This window comes from Sycon ciliatum, chromosome 12, assembly GCF_964019385.1.
Source record: "Sycon ciliatum chromosome 12, ocSycCili1.1, whole genome shotgun sequence".
In the NCBI taxonomy this organism is placed as follows: domain Eukaryota; kingdom Metazoa; phylum Porifera; class Calcarea; order Leucosolenida; family Sycettidae; genus Sycon; species Sycon ciliatum.
The window spans coordinates 25,933,492-25,947,937 of record NC_088654.1 but is presented as its reverse complement, the minus strand read 5'-3'; the positions used below and the strand labels follow the sequence as shown (position 1 = coordinate 25,947,937).

General features: G+C 47.0%; 1 protein-coding gene across 2 annotated transcripts in view; it reads left to right on the top strand.

Moving 5' to 3' along the window:
- The window catches only part of LOC135828416 (complement receptor type 2-like), a 47,613-nt gene extending 33,755 nt beyond the window's left edge, over positions 1-13,858 (top strand). Inside the window, exons 7-10 of one of the 2 annotated variants that reach the window (XR_010555660.1) lie at positions 4,984-5,154; positions 10,062-10,088; positions 13,032-13,621; positions 13,674-13,858. Coding sequence is in view for 1 of the 2 variants with exons in the window: in XM_065340866.1 (XP_065196938.1) it covers positions 4,984-5,154; positions 10,062-10,088; positions 13,032-13,399 (566 nt within the window). In the remaining variant the exon portion in view is untranslated. Of the gene's footprint in view, positions 1-4,983; positions 5,155-10,061; positions 10,089-13,031 lie in introns of both variants that reach the window. The other variant, XM_065340866.1, reaches the window with a different exon arrangement.
- The last annotated feature ends 588 nt before the right edge of the window (positions 13,859-14,446 follow it).

Sequence of the window (14,446 nt, the reverse complement as noted above, 5' to 3'; positions counted from 1 at the left end):
AGACGGGTACAGAATAGCACCAGAAAACCCGAAGTCGCAGGTGACATCATGTACAGTGCACGTGCACAAATTCATGTCGTACTCCGCACGTCTACCCAGTATGGAAGGGAATGGGTGCATTGTGGTGTTGCAATGGAACCATTACCTGATCGGGTGCCCGTGCTACCCGTGGAAAGCTACCCGAACCAGATACCCGAAGAGAATGCTACCCGACTCAGCTCTATTTATTGTACATGTGCAATGATTATGTATGTGGCAGCACTGAGCATTAGCCCTTTCCCAAAGATGCTCACCACTTCTTCACTTGCCAGCAATCGAGGATATCTGGGAGTTGTAATTTTTGTACTCCTCGGAGGTGTGGTTTTAGGCCTGGGCCAAGCACAAGGAAAAGCCTTCTGGCGTAGTTCTGCCGAAAAAAAACTGAATAAAATGTTTGTAAAAAAGAGAAGAAACACATGAGAACGAGTTATGCAGCAACTATCCACGACTGTAACAAGATGATAAACGGTCGGAAAGTGCGATAATATGGCACAAAACTGACAGGCTACTGAGACATTCAGCGACTCGAGACCTAGCTCTAACACAGTGTAGTTAGACCGCATTGTCATGTTATTAACTGGTCTCGTCATCGTCCTGTAACAGTCGGCATTCTTTGTTGCCGCGGGACTTAGCTTGTGCACATTTTCGCTGCGCTCACCTTCCCCTCTTCGGTCCTACGTAACCATGAACCTTCCAAGTTGGAAGGCTGTTGGTTTGCGCACTGGAGATGTGTTAGAGCTAGGTCTCGGGTCGCTGAATGTCTCAGTAGCCTGTCAGTTTTGTGCCATATTATCGCACTTTCTGACCGTTTATCATCTTGTTACAGTCGTGGATAGTTGCTGCATAACTCGTTCTCATGTGTTTCTTCTCTTTTTTTATTACTGGCTCAGTATTTTCAGGTTTACGGTCTCCCCAAAGACCATAAGGCAGGATTGCCATTGCGTCCCGTGGTCAGTTCTTGCGACAGTCCTACAAGTAACCTTTCGTTGATTGTTGAAAGGATACTGAATCAGCTCCTTATGTTCGTACCTGCTCATCTAGATAGCACCGAAGCCTGCATTGAAGACATCAAGAGGCATCGCCAGGTCCCGGATGGCTGCATCATCGCCTCATTCGATGTAGTGGGCCTCTATTCGAACATTCCTATAGATGAGAGCATTTCGGCCGCTATTACCAAGCTAGAGCAGCATAAAGATGATGTCGACATGCTTGGATTGACGGTTGCGGATGTACAGCTGATGTTGCAGTATGTTCTGTCAAACAACTACTTCGAGTTCAATAGTAAACAGTACCGTCAGAAGCGTGGAATTGCGATGGGGAACCATCTGGCACCTCCGCTGGCCATCCTCTTCATGGATGCGCTTGAACAGAAGGCCCTCTCGACAGCTACAGTGAAGCCAGATCTCTACAAGCGATATATCGACGACTGCATACTACTGTGGAGACATGGCTGGAAAGGTTTAACAGCACTTCTAGATCACTTCAACGGACAGCACACTACTATCAAATTCACAATGGAACACTCGGTCAACGAAACTCAGTCAGTGAACTTCCTGGATCTAGCGCTGTCTGTGCGTGGAAACAGCATAGAGTGGGAGCTCTATGTTAAGCCTTCCCACAGTGGTGTCCACCTGTCCTATGAATCATGTCTCCCCTGGTCGTGTAAAAGAGCTGTTGCAACGAACCAATTCTCTCGAGCTATCCGTAACTCGTCAACACCGGAAGCGGAAGACAGGAGCATGTCCATAATTGAAGAGTTGCTCGAGAGAAATGACTATCCACGCACCGAGATAAACGCAGCACGACGAGCAGCCAAGGGGAAGAGACAAGATACACACCCGTCTCAACAACAGCAGCGTGACAGCAAGCGCAGACACAACCAATTCAAGTCAGTCATCAAACTGCCCTTCATCAACGACTCACTTGCCGCTCGTGTCTCACGACGTGTTCGAAAGTTCAGTCCGCATGTTCGTGTTGTCTTTGTGTCTGGTCCTTCTTTGAAGGATATGTTGGTCCGATCGTCGAGTGCTGTACGTGTGTGTCCCCGTGAGAAGCAGCGATCGGAGGTGAAGAGAGGGAGAGGTCGACCAATGGAGTGTCGTGCATGTGATGCGAGTATGGTGGATAGTCAGTGTTTAGTCAAAGGTGTTGTCTATTGTATATCTTGCACGTTGTGTGCGGAATTGTACGTTGGTGAGACCGAGCGGCCGGTGAGGGACCGATTCGCTGAGCACTACCGAGAGGCAAGGGCGATGGTAGCGAAGGCTCCCTGGGGCTTCCACTATCGTACCCAGCATCGAGAATCTTTAAAGTCTTCCAACTTTCTGCCCTTCCACCAGGCAAAGATTCTCGGCAGGGAGGCTTCGCTACCATCAAGGAAACTGCTTGAAGCTATCGAGATAAGGAAGCGCAAACCAGCAGTCAATTGCGATGACGGCTGGCGCCTAATTGACTGATTGGATGTCACCGGATCGTCACTGGAATCGACACCCATCTCCTCGAACTACCACTGGACTTTACCACCTGACACAGCACATACACATACTTTGCACATACACCGCTGTCATATACATAGATCGCCTTTAGCATTCCCACACTTGAAAGTGTTCTTGTACGTGCTGTGATAGTCTTACTAGTCTTCTTTCTTCTGTTTAGGTCACCTTACAGGTGATGATTGTAAACTTTAGTGTTAGTGTTAGTGTTAGTTTTCTTGCCAAATTGTGTCTGTGTGTATGTGTGAGTTTTCTCATCTTTCGTTTTGTTTAGGTCACCTTACAAGTGATGATTGTTTAGTTTGCTGGCCTTGCCAATTGTGTCACCATGATGTGTTAGTTCTAGAACATTCATCTGCCTGCATTATTCGTCTTTATATTTCGTAATTTGGCCTCCCCTTCCTCAATGCCCTGATGATGCCCAATGGGCGAAATATTGGCAAAGTTATTTATTTGGTGCAGCTGAGAGCCTGTTGCCGGAATGGCGGTGTTTTCAAGTGCAAGGAATACGCTGCAATGGAGTTTGGGAATTCTGAAGAAACGTGGCTCAGTATCTGAGTTTAAAATGTTTGTTGTTTGATCCTTTGTAATCTTTGCAGCTAGTCAAAGTTAGCTGCTGTTTGGAGCAGAAACACTGAATTTAAAATTATTTGACTGTGTATTGCATGACTGTACTCAAGCACGCAGGTTTACTTGCATTTTAGCTGTTTGCCCGGAATGGATGCTGCTCTGCGGCCCTTGGTGAACATTACCTGCGCTCGTGGAGCAGCTGAAAAGGACCACTAGTATGTCTTGTTCCCGGTTTGAAAGTGAACAGACCACTGTTGTGCGAAAAGGAGTAGAGAGCGGCAAAGGTACGTCTGTAGCTGATTTTTGAGTGCTCCTCGTACATTTTGATGGTCAATAGAAAATTCTCAGACCAAAGTCAGCGCGGCGGTGGGTGTACAGTTTCCTTGTGGAGTTTTTAGTTGTTTCGTCTCGTACCTATGTCAGTATCGTAATGGTGAAGTGGACGGGATGATTCTCTTCCTCTAGGCTTCGTTCGGTCGACTTTGCTTCGTCCTCGTTGAAAAGTGATGCTTAAAAAAAGGTCGATTCGCAGAAATATGTTGATTTTCAATGTACGTCATGACACGCGATTGCTGGCTATACAGTTTTATTTGTCTTCACTGGCTAGCTAGCCATGCTCAGCTGGTGGGTGCAAATTATGACAAGTCAAACTGGCAAGAACACAGAATGTCTCTTTGGAGTTGGTGATGTCTGGACAGGTCTTCCAGGAGAGCATATCCCCCATGAGTATACAACGCTCCACTGTTATTAGGCCGTCGAAGTCTGACGTCACAGCTTCTTGACAACGCGTAGTTACTTGGCCAAGTGGTGACAAACAAAAATCGCGTCACCTGCACTTGTTGTGTTTCCAGTGGCAGCAGCATGCAGTGAACACAGCTACTGCATCATATTGACTGAGGAGCGCGTGAGCGAGACTATTTTTATTTCCAATAAACTGCTACTTGTCGCCGAGTTTGTAGTTTTCGCTTTGTAGAGAAGCGAAGGAGAAGCCGTAGCTGATTTTTGGCTTGGCCACTGCTGCGCCTGTACTGTCGTTTGGCTTTACATATAGGCGCCGAACAAGAAGTCTCTGCTGTAGGCTATCACAACGATCGCTGATTTCTTTTAGTGCTGAGACCAACCAACTCCGGGCTCGTGTCCTTGTCCAGCGGCAAGCGAAAATCAGAACTCCTATCTCTCAGGTGCTGGTGAACACTCAGCAGGAAAACACTGCACGGTGGCTTGAGAGCGAAGGAGAAACTTCTTGAAGTAAAACAAAATTTGAACTCGCGATCTTGCACCAGCGCGCCGGTGCCCCAGTCAAAGTGATGCCGTGACCGTTGGAAACACGACAAGTGCAGGTGACGCGACTTTTGTTTGTCACCACTTGGCGTTGTAACTACGGGTAACTACGAGTTTTCAGGCAGCGTGACGTGACGTGACGTGACGTGACGTAGGCACTTCGACGGCCTAATCCTAAGCACCATGCCCTGACTACATAATACAGGAAGTCATTGCGCGACTTCTGGGCTAATGCAGTGGTGCGAACAGCAAGAAGGTCACATCATGTGCATCGCTAACTCTAAGAGTTGGTGGACAAGCCGTTGATTAATCACTCTCATTGTAATATCAAAAAAGTATTCTTTCTAGACCAAAGAGTGGTATATTTGATAAAATTTAATAACGATAGAAATATTTACGATACTTCTCCAGACGTTTCGTTGTTCTGAACAACATCGTCTTTATCCACTGAGGATGTTGTTCAGAACAACGAAACGTCTGGAGAAGTATCGTAAATATTTCTATCGTTATTAAATTTTATCAAATATACCACTCTTTGGTCTAGAAAGAATACTTTTTGATATCGCTAACTCTGTCTATTCTCTTTCTCTCCAATGTTCAGCCATCCCATCCTGCACAGCACCAAATATCCTGAATGGAAAAAAAGAAAAGGCCCGTGTGTACATCAAGGAATCTGTTCGCTATTCATGCAAAAAGGGATACAACATCGTTGGCGACGCAACGCCAGTCTGCGAAGCTTCTGAAAAGTTCAGTTCCACTCCTACTTGTCAGCGTAAGTACACTGCATACACGTGGCCAGTTTCTCGGAGTAAAATAATGTCTGCAGCCATCTCAAGTGTACACACATCATACAAAGGAGGTACGCTTGGACATCTCTTATCCGGGCACTGCCTGTATCTCAGGATAACTCATCTACCATGTATCATATCTTAGCTTGAAGAAGTTTACTTGGCACGCATTACACATGAAAGGATACAAAAATAATCCACTGATGAAAACGTGTTGTTTACACAGGTTTGCAGTGACAAATAAGCACTTACTCACAACAAAAAATTCAAAATCCCCCAATTCAAAGCATTTTTGCCATAGGAACTCAAGCTGAAGGCTTGCCCGGTAGAGAGACATGCCCGTATCTGAGGCGTCCGGACAAGGGACGTTTGAGTGTATTTTCAAAATGTATCCCATAGTGCTTTCTTGTGATTCTCATCAGTTTTATAACTTTTATTATATCACTGGTATTGGCCAACAAGAGAAACAAATAATTCAAACATAGCTACAAAGACAACTAATTGCACAGTAATCATTTCCTATATAATTATGTCGACGTGTATGTGTAAAATGTTGTACGATTATCGCAAGGCACACAACGAAAGGGAAAGCGAGGATTTGTTCAGAACTGTTTTCTTGTTACAATCATCAGTGAATCTACGTAACAATGGAATGGGGACTACTTGAACTAATCTTATATGGACAAATAAAAGTGAAAGAAGGGGAAAAAGAGCGAAACAAAAAAAGGTGATTATACTACATCTATTCAGCAGGGGGCAAGCTTAGCAGGTAAGAACAATGCATATGTGAATCATCAGCATCAGCAAAACAAAGAACAAACCTGAACAGACGGAAGGAAGTGTGAACGGAGGGGGGGGGGGGGGAGGGACAATCATACTCACCACACTCGCACCATACACTACGTAAACAATTTGAGGGTGATAACACTTTCCTTCTGTACACACAACACTGGCTTGTACAAGTGAATGAAGATTGCCTCTAAAACTTTAAGCTGCATAATATGAGTATGACTCGCACGACACAACACAGTGAAAGAAGAATCCGAGTACGAATGACAACAATCAGGATGACCCACCAAATGCCTGTAAACTGCCGATTTCTTCACATCCAACTCCAGGTCACAATCACACCCGACATCACTAGCCTCATCGCCATCCGCTTCATCCTCGGTATCAATTTCTCCAACTGACTCATCTGAACGCTCCTCCTCTTCTCCCCCATCCACCGACCTCCGTGTTTGTACCTGGTCGCCTCCTTCCTGCTCCACCGACTCATCATCATGCTCCGCATCCTCCTCTTCGTCCGTTGACCTCCGTGCTCGCTTCCGGTTGCCTACTCCAACCAGCCCCGTAGCCCGCGCGCCACCACCACCGAAGAAAACCGTATAGTCCACAGCTGTACGACGCGGTCGTAAACACAATCATGGAGCTGGTAGCCACTGGTCTCGAGATTTTCTGTGACGAGCCGGCTGTTGGTATCAGAGCTACGTCATTGCATGTTGACTGTGTATCTGCCACATCCACCATGGATGGTTCCACGCCAGGTGCTCTAATAGTTGACGGTTCTGATCGCAGCACGAGTGTTGGAGACGCCACTGGCAAAGGAACGTTCCTCGGCCTGTCACACCATCTCTGCTGCGGAGCTGATGTAGACATGGGTGCAGTCGAAATGCTGTCAGTCGATTCCGAAATCTGCATTGGAGGCTGCACTGGATTCTTTCGAGGCCGGCCGCGTCTAGGTCGCGTAGAGCCCTGGGATTCCGGTAGAATCTTCAATGGTACGTGTTGTTTGATGCGTGTGTACAGGTGTTGAGCAGTCCTACCAACATACCGGCTGCCACACTGCCGGCATTCAAACTGGTAAACCAGATGGCTAAGTTGGTTGGTTGGTAGGACATCCTTCAACACCCGAAACGCACGCATCGTTGTAGAAACTGGGCGAAATTTGACAGCGTAGTAGGTCTTCCGCACCAAAGCTCTCAACTCTCGGCAAACATTAATAGATTCTTGACCTTTCCAAGGCAGACACAAATAGATAGGGCACCTATCTGGACCAACAGTCGGTTCTTTGTCATTCACCGTGGCAAAAATTGATTTGAGGAAGTCCAACTCCGCCGACAGTTTGCTCTCAGAGCAAATGCGCTTGGCGCGATCGACAAGGTTGCGAACAAGATTCGATTTGTATTGTGTGGAACAGTATGATTATAGTGTCCTGTGAAGGTACTCCTTGGCTCCCAGAAGAGGCATTCCGGAGTTTGATGACACAGGTTACGCTTGGCGTGGAATTCTCTTTCAACGATATAATGTATAAGCAAGTGGACGGAGTGGCCATGGGGTCGCCGCTGGGACCTGTATTAGCCAACATTTTCGTAGGGTATTGCGAGTCGAGAATTGAAGCGTGTATGTGGCCAGATCTGTACGTAAGGCTCGTAGATGATTCATTCACATCTTTCGACAACAAAGAGCAGAGCGAAGTGTTCCTGGAGTTACTTAACAACCTGCATCCTGCCTTGCAATTTACTTGCGAGCACGAGCAGTCTGGCAAACTGGCTTTTTTGGATGTGCAAGTCGAGAAGACTAATACTTGTACCCTCACCTCGGTCTACCGCAAGCCAACCTCGACAACAAATAAACGCAACGCTTATATATATATAGAGAGAGAATATACAGTATACATGTATGTAGTTCAGTCTCATGCTTGCTGCAACAATGGGTCCACAATTGACAAGTGACAAACGGCTCAGGTCACAATTCCCATACAAATCTCACCTTGCTGTGCTGGAGGCAGTGTACATTGTCAAGCTGAAGCCGGAACTGTGTGTGCAAAAGAACTGTGTGTGGAACGTTGCCACTGTTTTGACATTGTAGTACCGCGGTCACCACTGTTGTTTGACACTAGTTATATTCATTGTTTCATTTTTTTTTACTTGAAACCACGCACCCAATTCGTAAAAAAAAAAAGAAAAAAGGAGGAAATGACAAAACAACAGACTAGCAAGACATTGACTGAATGGGGCTGCAAATGCAACGCAGCGGTGGTGATCGGGTGCTGCAGGATCCGCCAACCAATGGTCTCGGCATCCGCGCCTGCTTCACACATCAGAAAATCGGGAGAAGAAGAGAAACAAAGAAGATTGAAGAAAAAAGAAAATAGCGAAAGTATAGTGTGGAGAGAGAGAGAGAGAGAGAGAGAGAGAGAGAGAGAGAGAGAGAGAGAGAGAGAGAGAGAGAGAGTATGTAGTTGGTGCCACTAGCGCTATCTTTAAAAGTGCTATTTTGTCACAGCTCTGACCGCCAAAGTGCCGGTTATAAGGACATGCTTGCTACCTTGTTAATCACCATTGTATTCGACTTGAAGAGTAATGGTACGAAAGGCCTAGTCGAAACTAGTGTTGAAAGGATCTCACTGGGTACTCGTTAGCTCGCTCGCCAGAAACTTGGCTCGTTTGTGTTGCGAGATCGTTTGCACTAAGGAGCCCCGTATACAGTACTGCGTACACATTACAGTACAGTCAGTGGAGCTAGTGAATTCTCCGTTCGAGTGAAAGTCGCACTTAGTCGTTTGGAAGGTTTTTCCCGCAATGCAGCAAAGAACAAGGCTTCTTGTAATCTTTCCAAAGCGGTCTATTTTTACAACGGCTGCTCAACGAAGGTGCTGAAAAGACATCTCTACACCAAATACCCTTCCAAAGTGAAGCCAGTCGAAAGTGGCAGCAACCCCGGCATCAGCAGTGAAAATTCGAGGCATTTGTAAATTTGGGGAAACCCCAAAACCCCATCTTTGCCACATCAGTGAAACTTGTTAACTCGCTCGATAGCTCGCTCGTTAGTGGAACTGCTCGCTCGTTAGTGGAACTGCTCGCTCGTTTGATAGATACGTTCGTGTTAACACTAGTCGAAACTAATATGGCTTCTGTGCTTCGTGTGCTGATTCGTGTGCTTTGTGTGCTGATTTGTGTGCTGATTTGTGTGCTGATTCGTGTGCTGATTCGTGTGCTGATTCGTGTGCTGATTCGTGTGCTGATTCGTGTGCTGATTCGTGTGCTGATTCGTGTGCTGATTCGTGTGCTGATTCGTGTGCTGATTCGTGTGCTGATTCGTGTGCTGATTCGTGTGCTGATTCGTGTGCTGATTCGTGTGCTGATTCGTGTGCTGATTCGTGTGCTGATTCGTGTGCTGATTCGTGTGCTGATTCGTGTGCTGATTCGTGTGCTGATTCGTGTGCTGATTCGTGTGCTGATTCGTGTGCTGATTCGTGTGCTGATTCGTGTGCTGATTCGTGTGCTGATTCGTGTGCTGATTCGTGTGCTGATTCGTGTGCTGATTCGTGTGCTGATTCGTGTGCTGATTCGTGTGCTGATTCGTGTGCTGATTCGTGTGCTGATTCGTGTGCTGATTCGTGTGCTGATTCGTGTGCTGATTCGTGTGCTGATTCGTGTGCTGATTCGTGTGCTGATTCGTGTGCTGATTCGTGTGCTGATTCGTGTGCTGATTCGTGTGCTGATTCGTGTGCTGATTCGTGTGCTGATTTGCTTTCCTCCAACCAAGAATCTATAGTAATGTTTTAAAAAGACGTGCAAAATATCCTACTTTGCGGGCACAAAGTCTAACGACCTTGCCAGCACACACGTCTTGTATTTCTCCAGCACAGAGGAGAGAAGGAATGTCATACATGTAGCGTTTCTGGATTTTTAACTGTGGATTCTTTCTCGTTAGAACGCTAGACGTTGTGCCCCGTTAGAGATTTTACTCTTACAGTAAGCCATGTGTCCACCACCAACTTGCATGAGATGCCTACAAGCACAATTCCACCGACTCAAGCAGCTTGAATCTCTTATCATGACCTACACCTGTGCCTACACCTGTGTCTACATGTCTTACTGTCATACAGGAATCGGTCCGGAGTTCAGCAACATAGGTGAGTGCGTGAGTGAGCCTGATCAGTAATGCTGCAGAGCAAACATCTGCGCAGTTTTGCAACACAGCACTCTCTGCTTGACCATTGGGGTGGCTGCTGCTGTATAATATACAGTAGATTGGATAGAGTGTGTTTGTGTGTCACAAGTTGTCGTGTGTTTGTTGATGAACTCTTGCGGGGCTAACTTAGCTGGGGTAACTCTTTGCCGGCCGTCTCTAACTCAATGTATGTGAGGGGTGGTCTCAATGTATGTGAGGGATGGTCACGCAAATACATGTATGCATGCACACAGCCAGCAATACCTCCAGAACCATGTGATGTAGATCATGTAGGTATGAGAAAACCATTATGGGCCGCGATCAGCTAAAACATGTACATGTACATGTATTTGGGGTTTCGTAAAAAAAATGTTGAGAAATGACGGAATGAAAAAAAATGTTTTGTCAAGCGCGTTCAAGCTGCGCTTCATTCATGAACCGGTGGCGATCATCTTCTCAAATTTTGCTCAAACACTGGTTTGGCCGTGTAGTTCAAGTAGTCGGTGAGCAAAGATTGACAATGTTCGTATCTAGTGACACTGGAGCAGCTCGCAGGGCCAGACGATCGCTGTGCATGGCCCAGGTTTGGTCAGGTGTCGGCAAGTCCGTGGCGGTGGGTCTGCAGAGCGCCGATGACAATTTTTGGGGATCTCAGTGATGTTGATGTCAACAGCGAAGCTGAATCGCCCGCCGTCACCTGTACCCAAGAGGCACAAGCTGCGGGCGAGTACAATAAGCGACAAACTGCCTTACGACGTTACGTGCCGTTCAGCTCTCATGAGTCGTCTCACGCAGTCTCGGAAGCGCAGGTGACGATCAAAAGTGTCACTGCGAGAATCGAAAGAGTGTGCAAGTGCAATGCCACCCAGAGCATCGTGGTGCTTTCCAGGAAGAACTTGGTCCATGACCAAATAGAACCTGAGACATTGCAGGAAAATATCCTAGTCAACCAATTCAGCCTGCACAACAATGCTAGTACTTCGAAGTAGCTACACACTTGTCTAGGGGGTCAGACATAGTTTTGTGAAATCTTGTTATCAGACCCTCAATGGAGATGGTTCCTTCTGAGGGTCTTACATTCCGGTCTCGGTTTCATGTGGCATTGGCCTCCAAAAGGATGGTTGACTCGGCGGCAGAGTTCCTGGTGTTCAGTGTGGCATTGGCCTCCAAAAGTATGGTTGACTCGGTGGCAGAGTTCCTGGTGTTCAGTGTGGCATTGGCCTCCAAAAGGATGGTTGACTCGGCGGCAGAGTTCCTGGTGTTCAGTGTGGCATTGGCCTCCAAAAGTATGGTTGACTCGGCGGCAGAGTTCCAGGTATTCAGTAAGGCATTTGCTACATCAGCTCTATCAGCTCTAGCGCGTCTTGGATGCGCACTCCAACAGCACTCCGGCGCACTCCAGTTAGGTGTAGAAAATCAGTACCGTCGGTCAGTGTCGTGCAATGTTATCTCATGCGCTGGTTGTTTAGTGGCTGGTAATGTTAGTGGGCATTATAGCGTAACTTGTTCCTGGGTCCTTTTTCTTTTCTATAAATTTGAGAGTCTTTAGAGAAATAGAAATGTAGTTGGTGCACCTGGCGGATAGTGCCTGCACCTAGCTAGAGGTGAGAGCAGGACTGTCAGATAATGGAAAGACTGAGTTAGAAAAGGAGAGGCGACGAAGTTGCAGACTGAAACTACAGGAAGTTCAAGTGAGACGCGATCTCTAAATTTATACGCATAGTAAATATTAAAGGGGAAGTATACCCTAAAATCAAATTTTCACCAGTTGTAGTCTTCGGGGTGCTGAGTCGAATGGTCTTGGTCCGAGGAAGCTGAGACGCTCCCTTCCTACTTGAATCCCAATCGAACTCGCGCACTTCCACCGAAACTGGGTGACTGCGCCCTACTAGATGGGGATTTGTATGCAAAATGTCACTAAAAGCGCCATTTCGTTCTTATAAAAGCACGGATGACCGCGATTGGCCCATATGTTGTAGTCTTTTGGACGCTGAGTCGACTGGTTTTGGTCCGAAAAGGCTGCGATGCAGCGTTCCTCCTTTATTCCCAATCGAACATGGTTGAACAAGCGGTCACGTGCTCCTGCGTACACCAGTGGCCTGGTCACCGTGCCTGCAGGGTACAACTTACTAGCCTGTTTGACCTTTTTTGGGTGCAGTCCTGTCACTCGAGTTGAACCTTGGTGTGAAAGTTGTCGCCTGCTGGCGCGGTGACCAGGTGATTTGGGCACCCAGGAGCACGTGACCGCTTGTTCAACCATGTTCGATTGGGAATAAAGGAGGAACGCTGCATCGCAGCCTTTTCGGACCAAAACCAGTCGACTCAGCGTCCAAAAGACTACAACATATGGGCCAATCGCGGTCATCCGTGCTTTTATAAGAACGAAATGGCGCTTTTAGTGACATTTTGCATACAAATCCCCATCTAGTAGGGCGCAGTCACCCAGTTTCGGTGGAAGTGCACGAGTTCGATTGGGATTCAAGTAGGAAGGGAGCGTCGCAGCTTCCTCGGACCAAGACCATCCGACTCAGCACCCAGAAGACTACAACTGGTGAAAATTTGATTTTAGGGTATACTTCCCCTTTAAGAACTCAGATGGTGAATGAAGTTGGTGAGCCAAGGAAAAAATTGTCACATGGAAATTGTGGGCACAAGTTATGCGATTGAGTCCACCAACTAAACCAGTTGATGCCGTGGAATGTCTCAGTACTCCTTGTCAGTTTTGTGCTAGATTGTGCACGTCTGACTGTTCAAAAACTGGTTTGCTAGTAGTTGGTGGACTGAGGACTCGATCGCATAACTTGTGCCCAGTGCCCACAATCTCCATGTTACAATATTAAAATATTCGTGAACGGCGTGGCAGTTCTCCACACTGGACTCAATCTGATGTGTTGTCATTGTGCAGAGAGCACTTGTCGGACAGGACAGAAGCTCCATTACCTGGCTAATGATCAAGGGAAACATGGTCGCAACAGCAAGGAGGCTGAGCAAGCATGCCAGAATAGGGAGACTGAAGTGCCAGGAGCGCAACTCAAGGACTGCGTGAATAAGATGATTCACTCTCTTCTTAGGACCAGATGCAAAAAGTTGCTTCCCGGTCTACCCCCAGCTATTATCAATTTTTGTGTGTTTCTCGGGGTGCGTGGAAATCCTCCATTGGCCTGGGTTAGATTCCACACATGGAGAGGGTCCGTCCTTGCCCTTGCCAATAATGGAGAATCATACTCGCTCACCCAGAAGTATCTTCCGTTTACCATCTGTAAATCGGGCTGAGTGGAAGCCGTGATTGTTTGCATGGAATTCCGCATGCAATGCATGGTATTCAGTCCCCCAATTCTGCATGTTTTCCTTTGTGCACTAATGTTTTAAAAGTCTATAATTATGTCGCTTACTAGTACATGAATTGTCTCTGCCAATTACACGTGCAGCTGCTGCCGCTTGCTAATGTAGCTGATGTTGCGTTGCAGTCATACCTGATCAGCTCACATTGAGCAGGCAATGAGACTGCTCACATTGAGCAGGCAATGAGACTGCTCACATTGAGCAGGCAATGAGACACCCTACATAATAATACTGTGTCATGCTGTGCCCTGCATGAGCGCATTCATACCCGTATTCAATGTGTCGCTTACGTCAAGTGCATTTCCCCATCGGCGTTACGAAGACCGGTACATAAAGCTCTCAAGAGTGTGCAGCTCTGCATACAGCCTACAGTACAGGGTCTCCCACGGCGACATCACAAGTTCCAAGTACAGTTCGTACTACGTACAGACTCAGTGGTTGGTTGGTTGGTTGGATTTATTTAAACTAATTAAAGTCGTACAACAAACAGGCATGATCATATGAGTGACGGCTAGCCTGCGCATCCCGATTATTTCTGACTATGTTCATTATCATGATGCGCACTACTACTGTTATCTGCCAGTGGGTTTCTGTCCCGGGTGATATTTTGTTAACCCCACAGTCGCTAAAAACGGGCAGGGGACGTACAACGGGCATACTACATCATGTGATGTGAGTTTCCGCCATCGGCGGACTCGAAAGGGTATCAACTTCAAGAGTTGCACATTCCTGGCGGTGGGAGCTTAAATATGTACTGTTGGTGTTACTGTGATTCGCCTCTATGCATGCAGGACAGCTCGTGCTGGTATTGACAGATGTCTGCCAGTCTAAGCAAAGGGAAGCAATCAGAAGATTCGAAAACACGTGTGTACTGGTATCTTTGATCCACCAGACCACACCGGCCCCCACACTGCTGGGAGTGGCTGGAGTGGACTTTGACGTTTCTTGACAGCTTTCACAGGACCTTTGTACGATGTG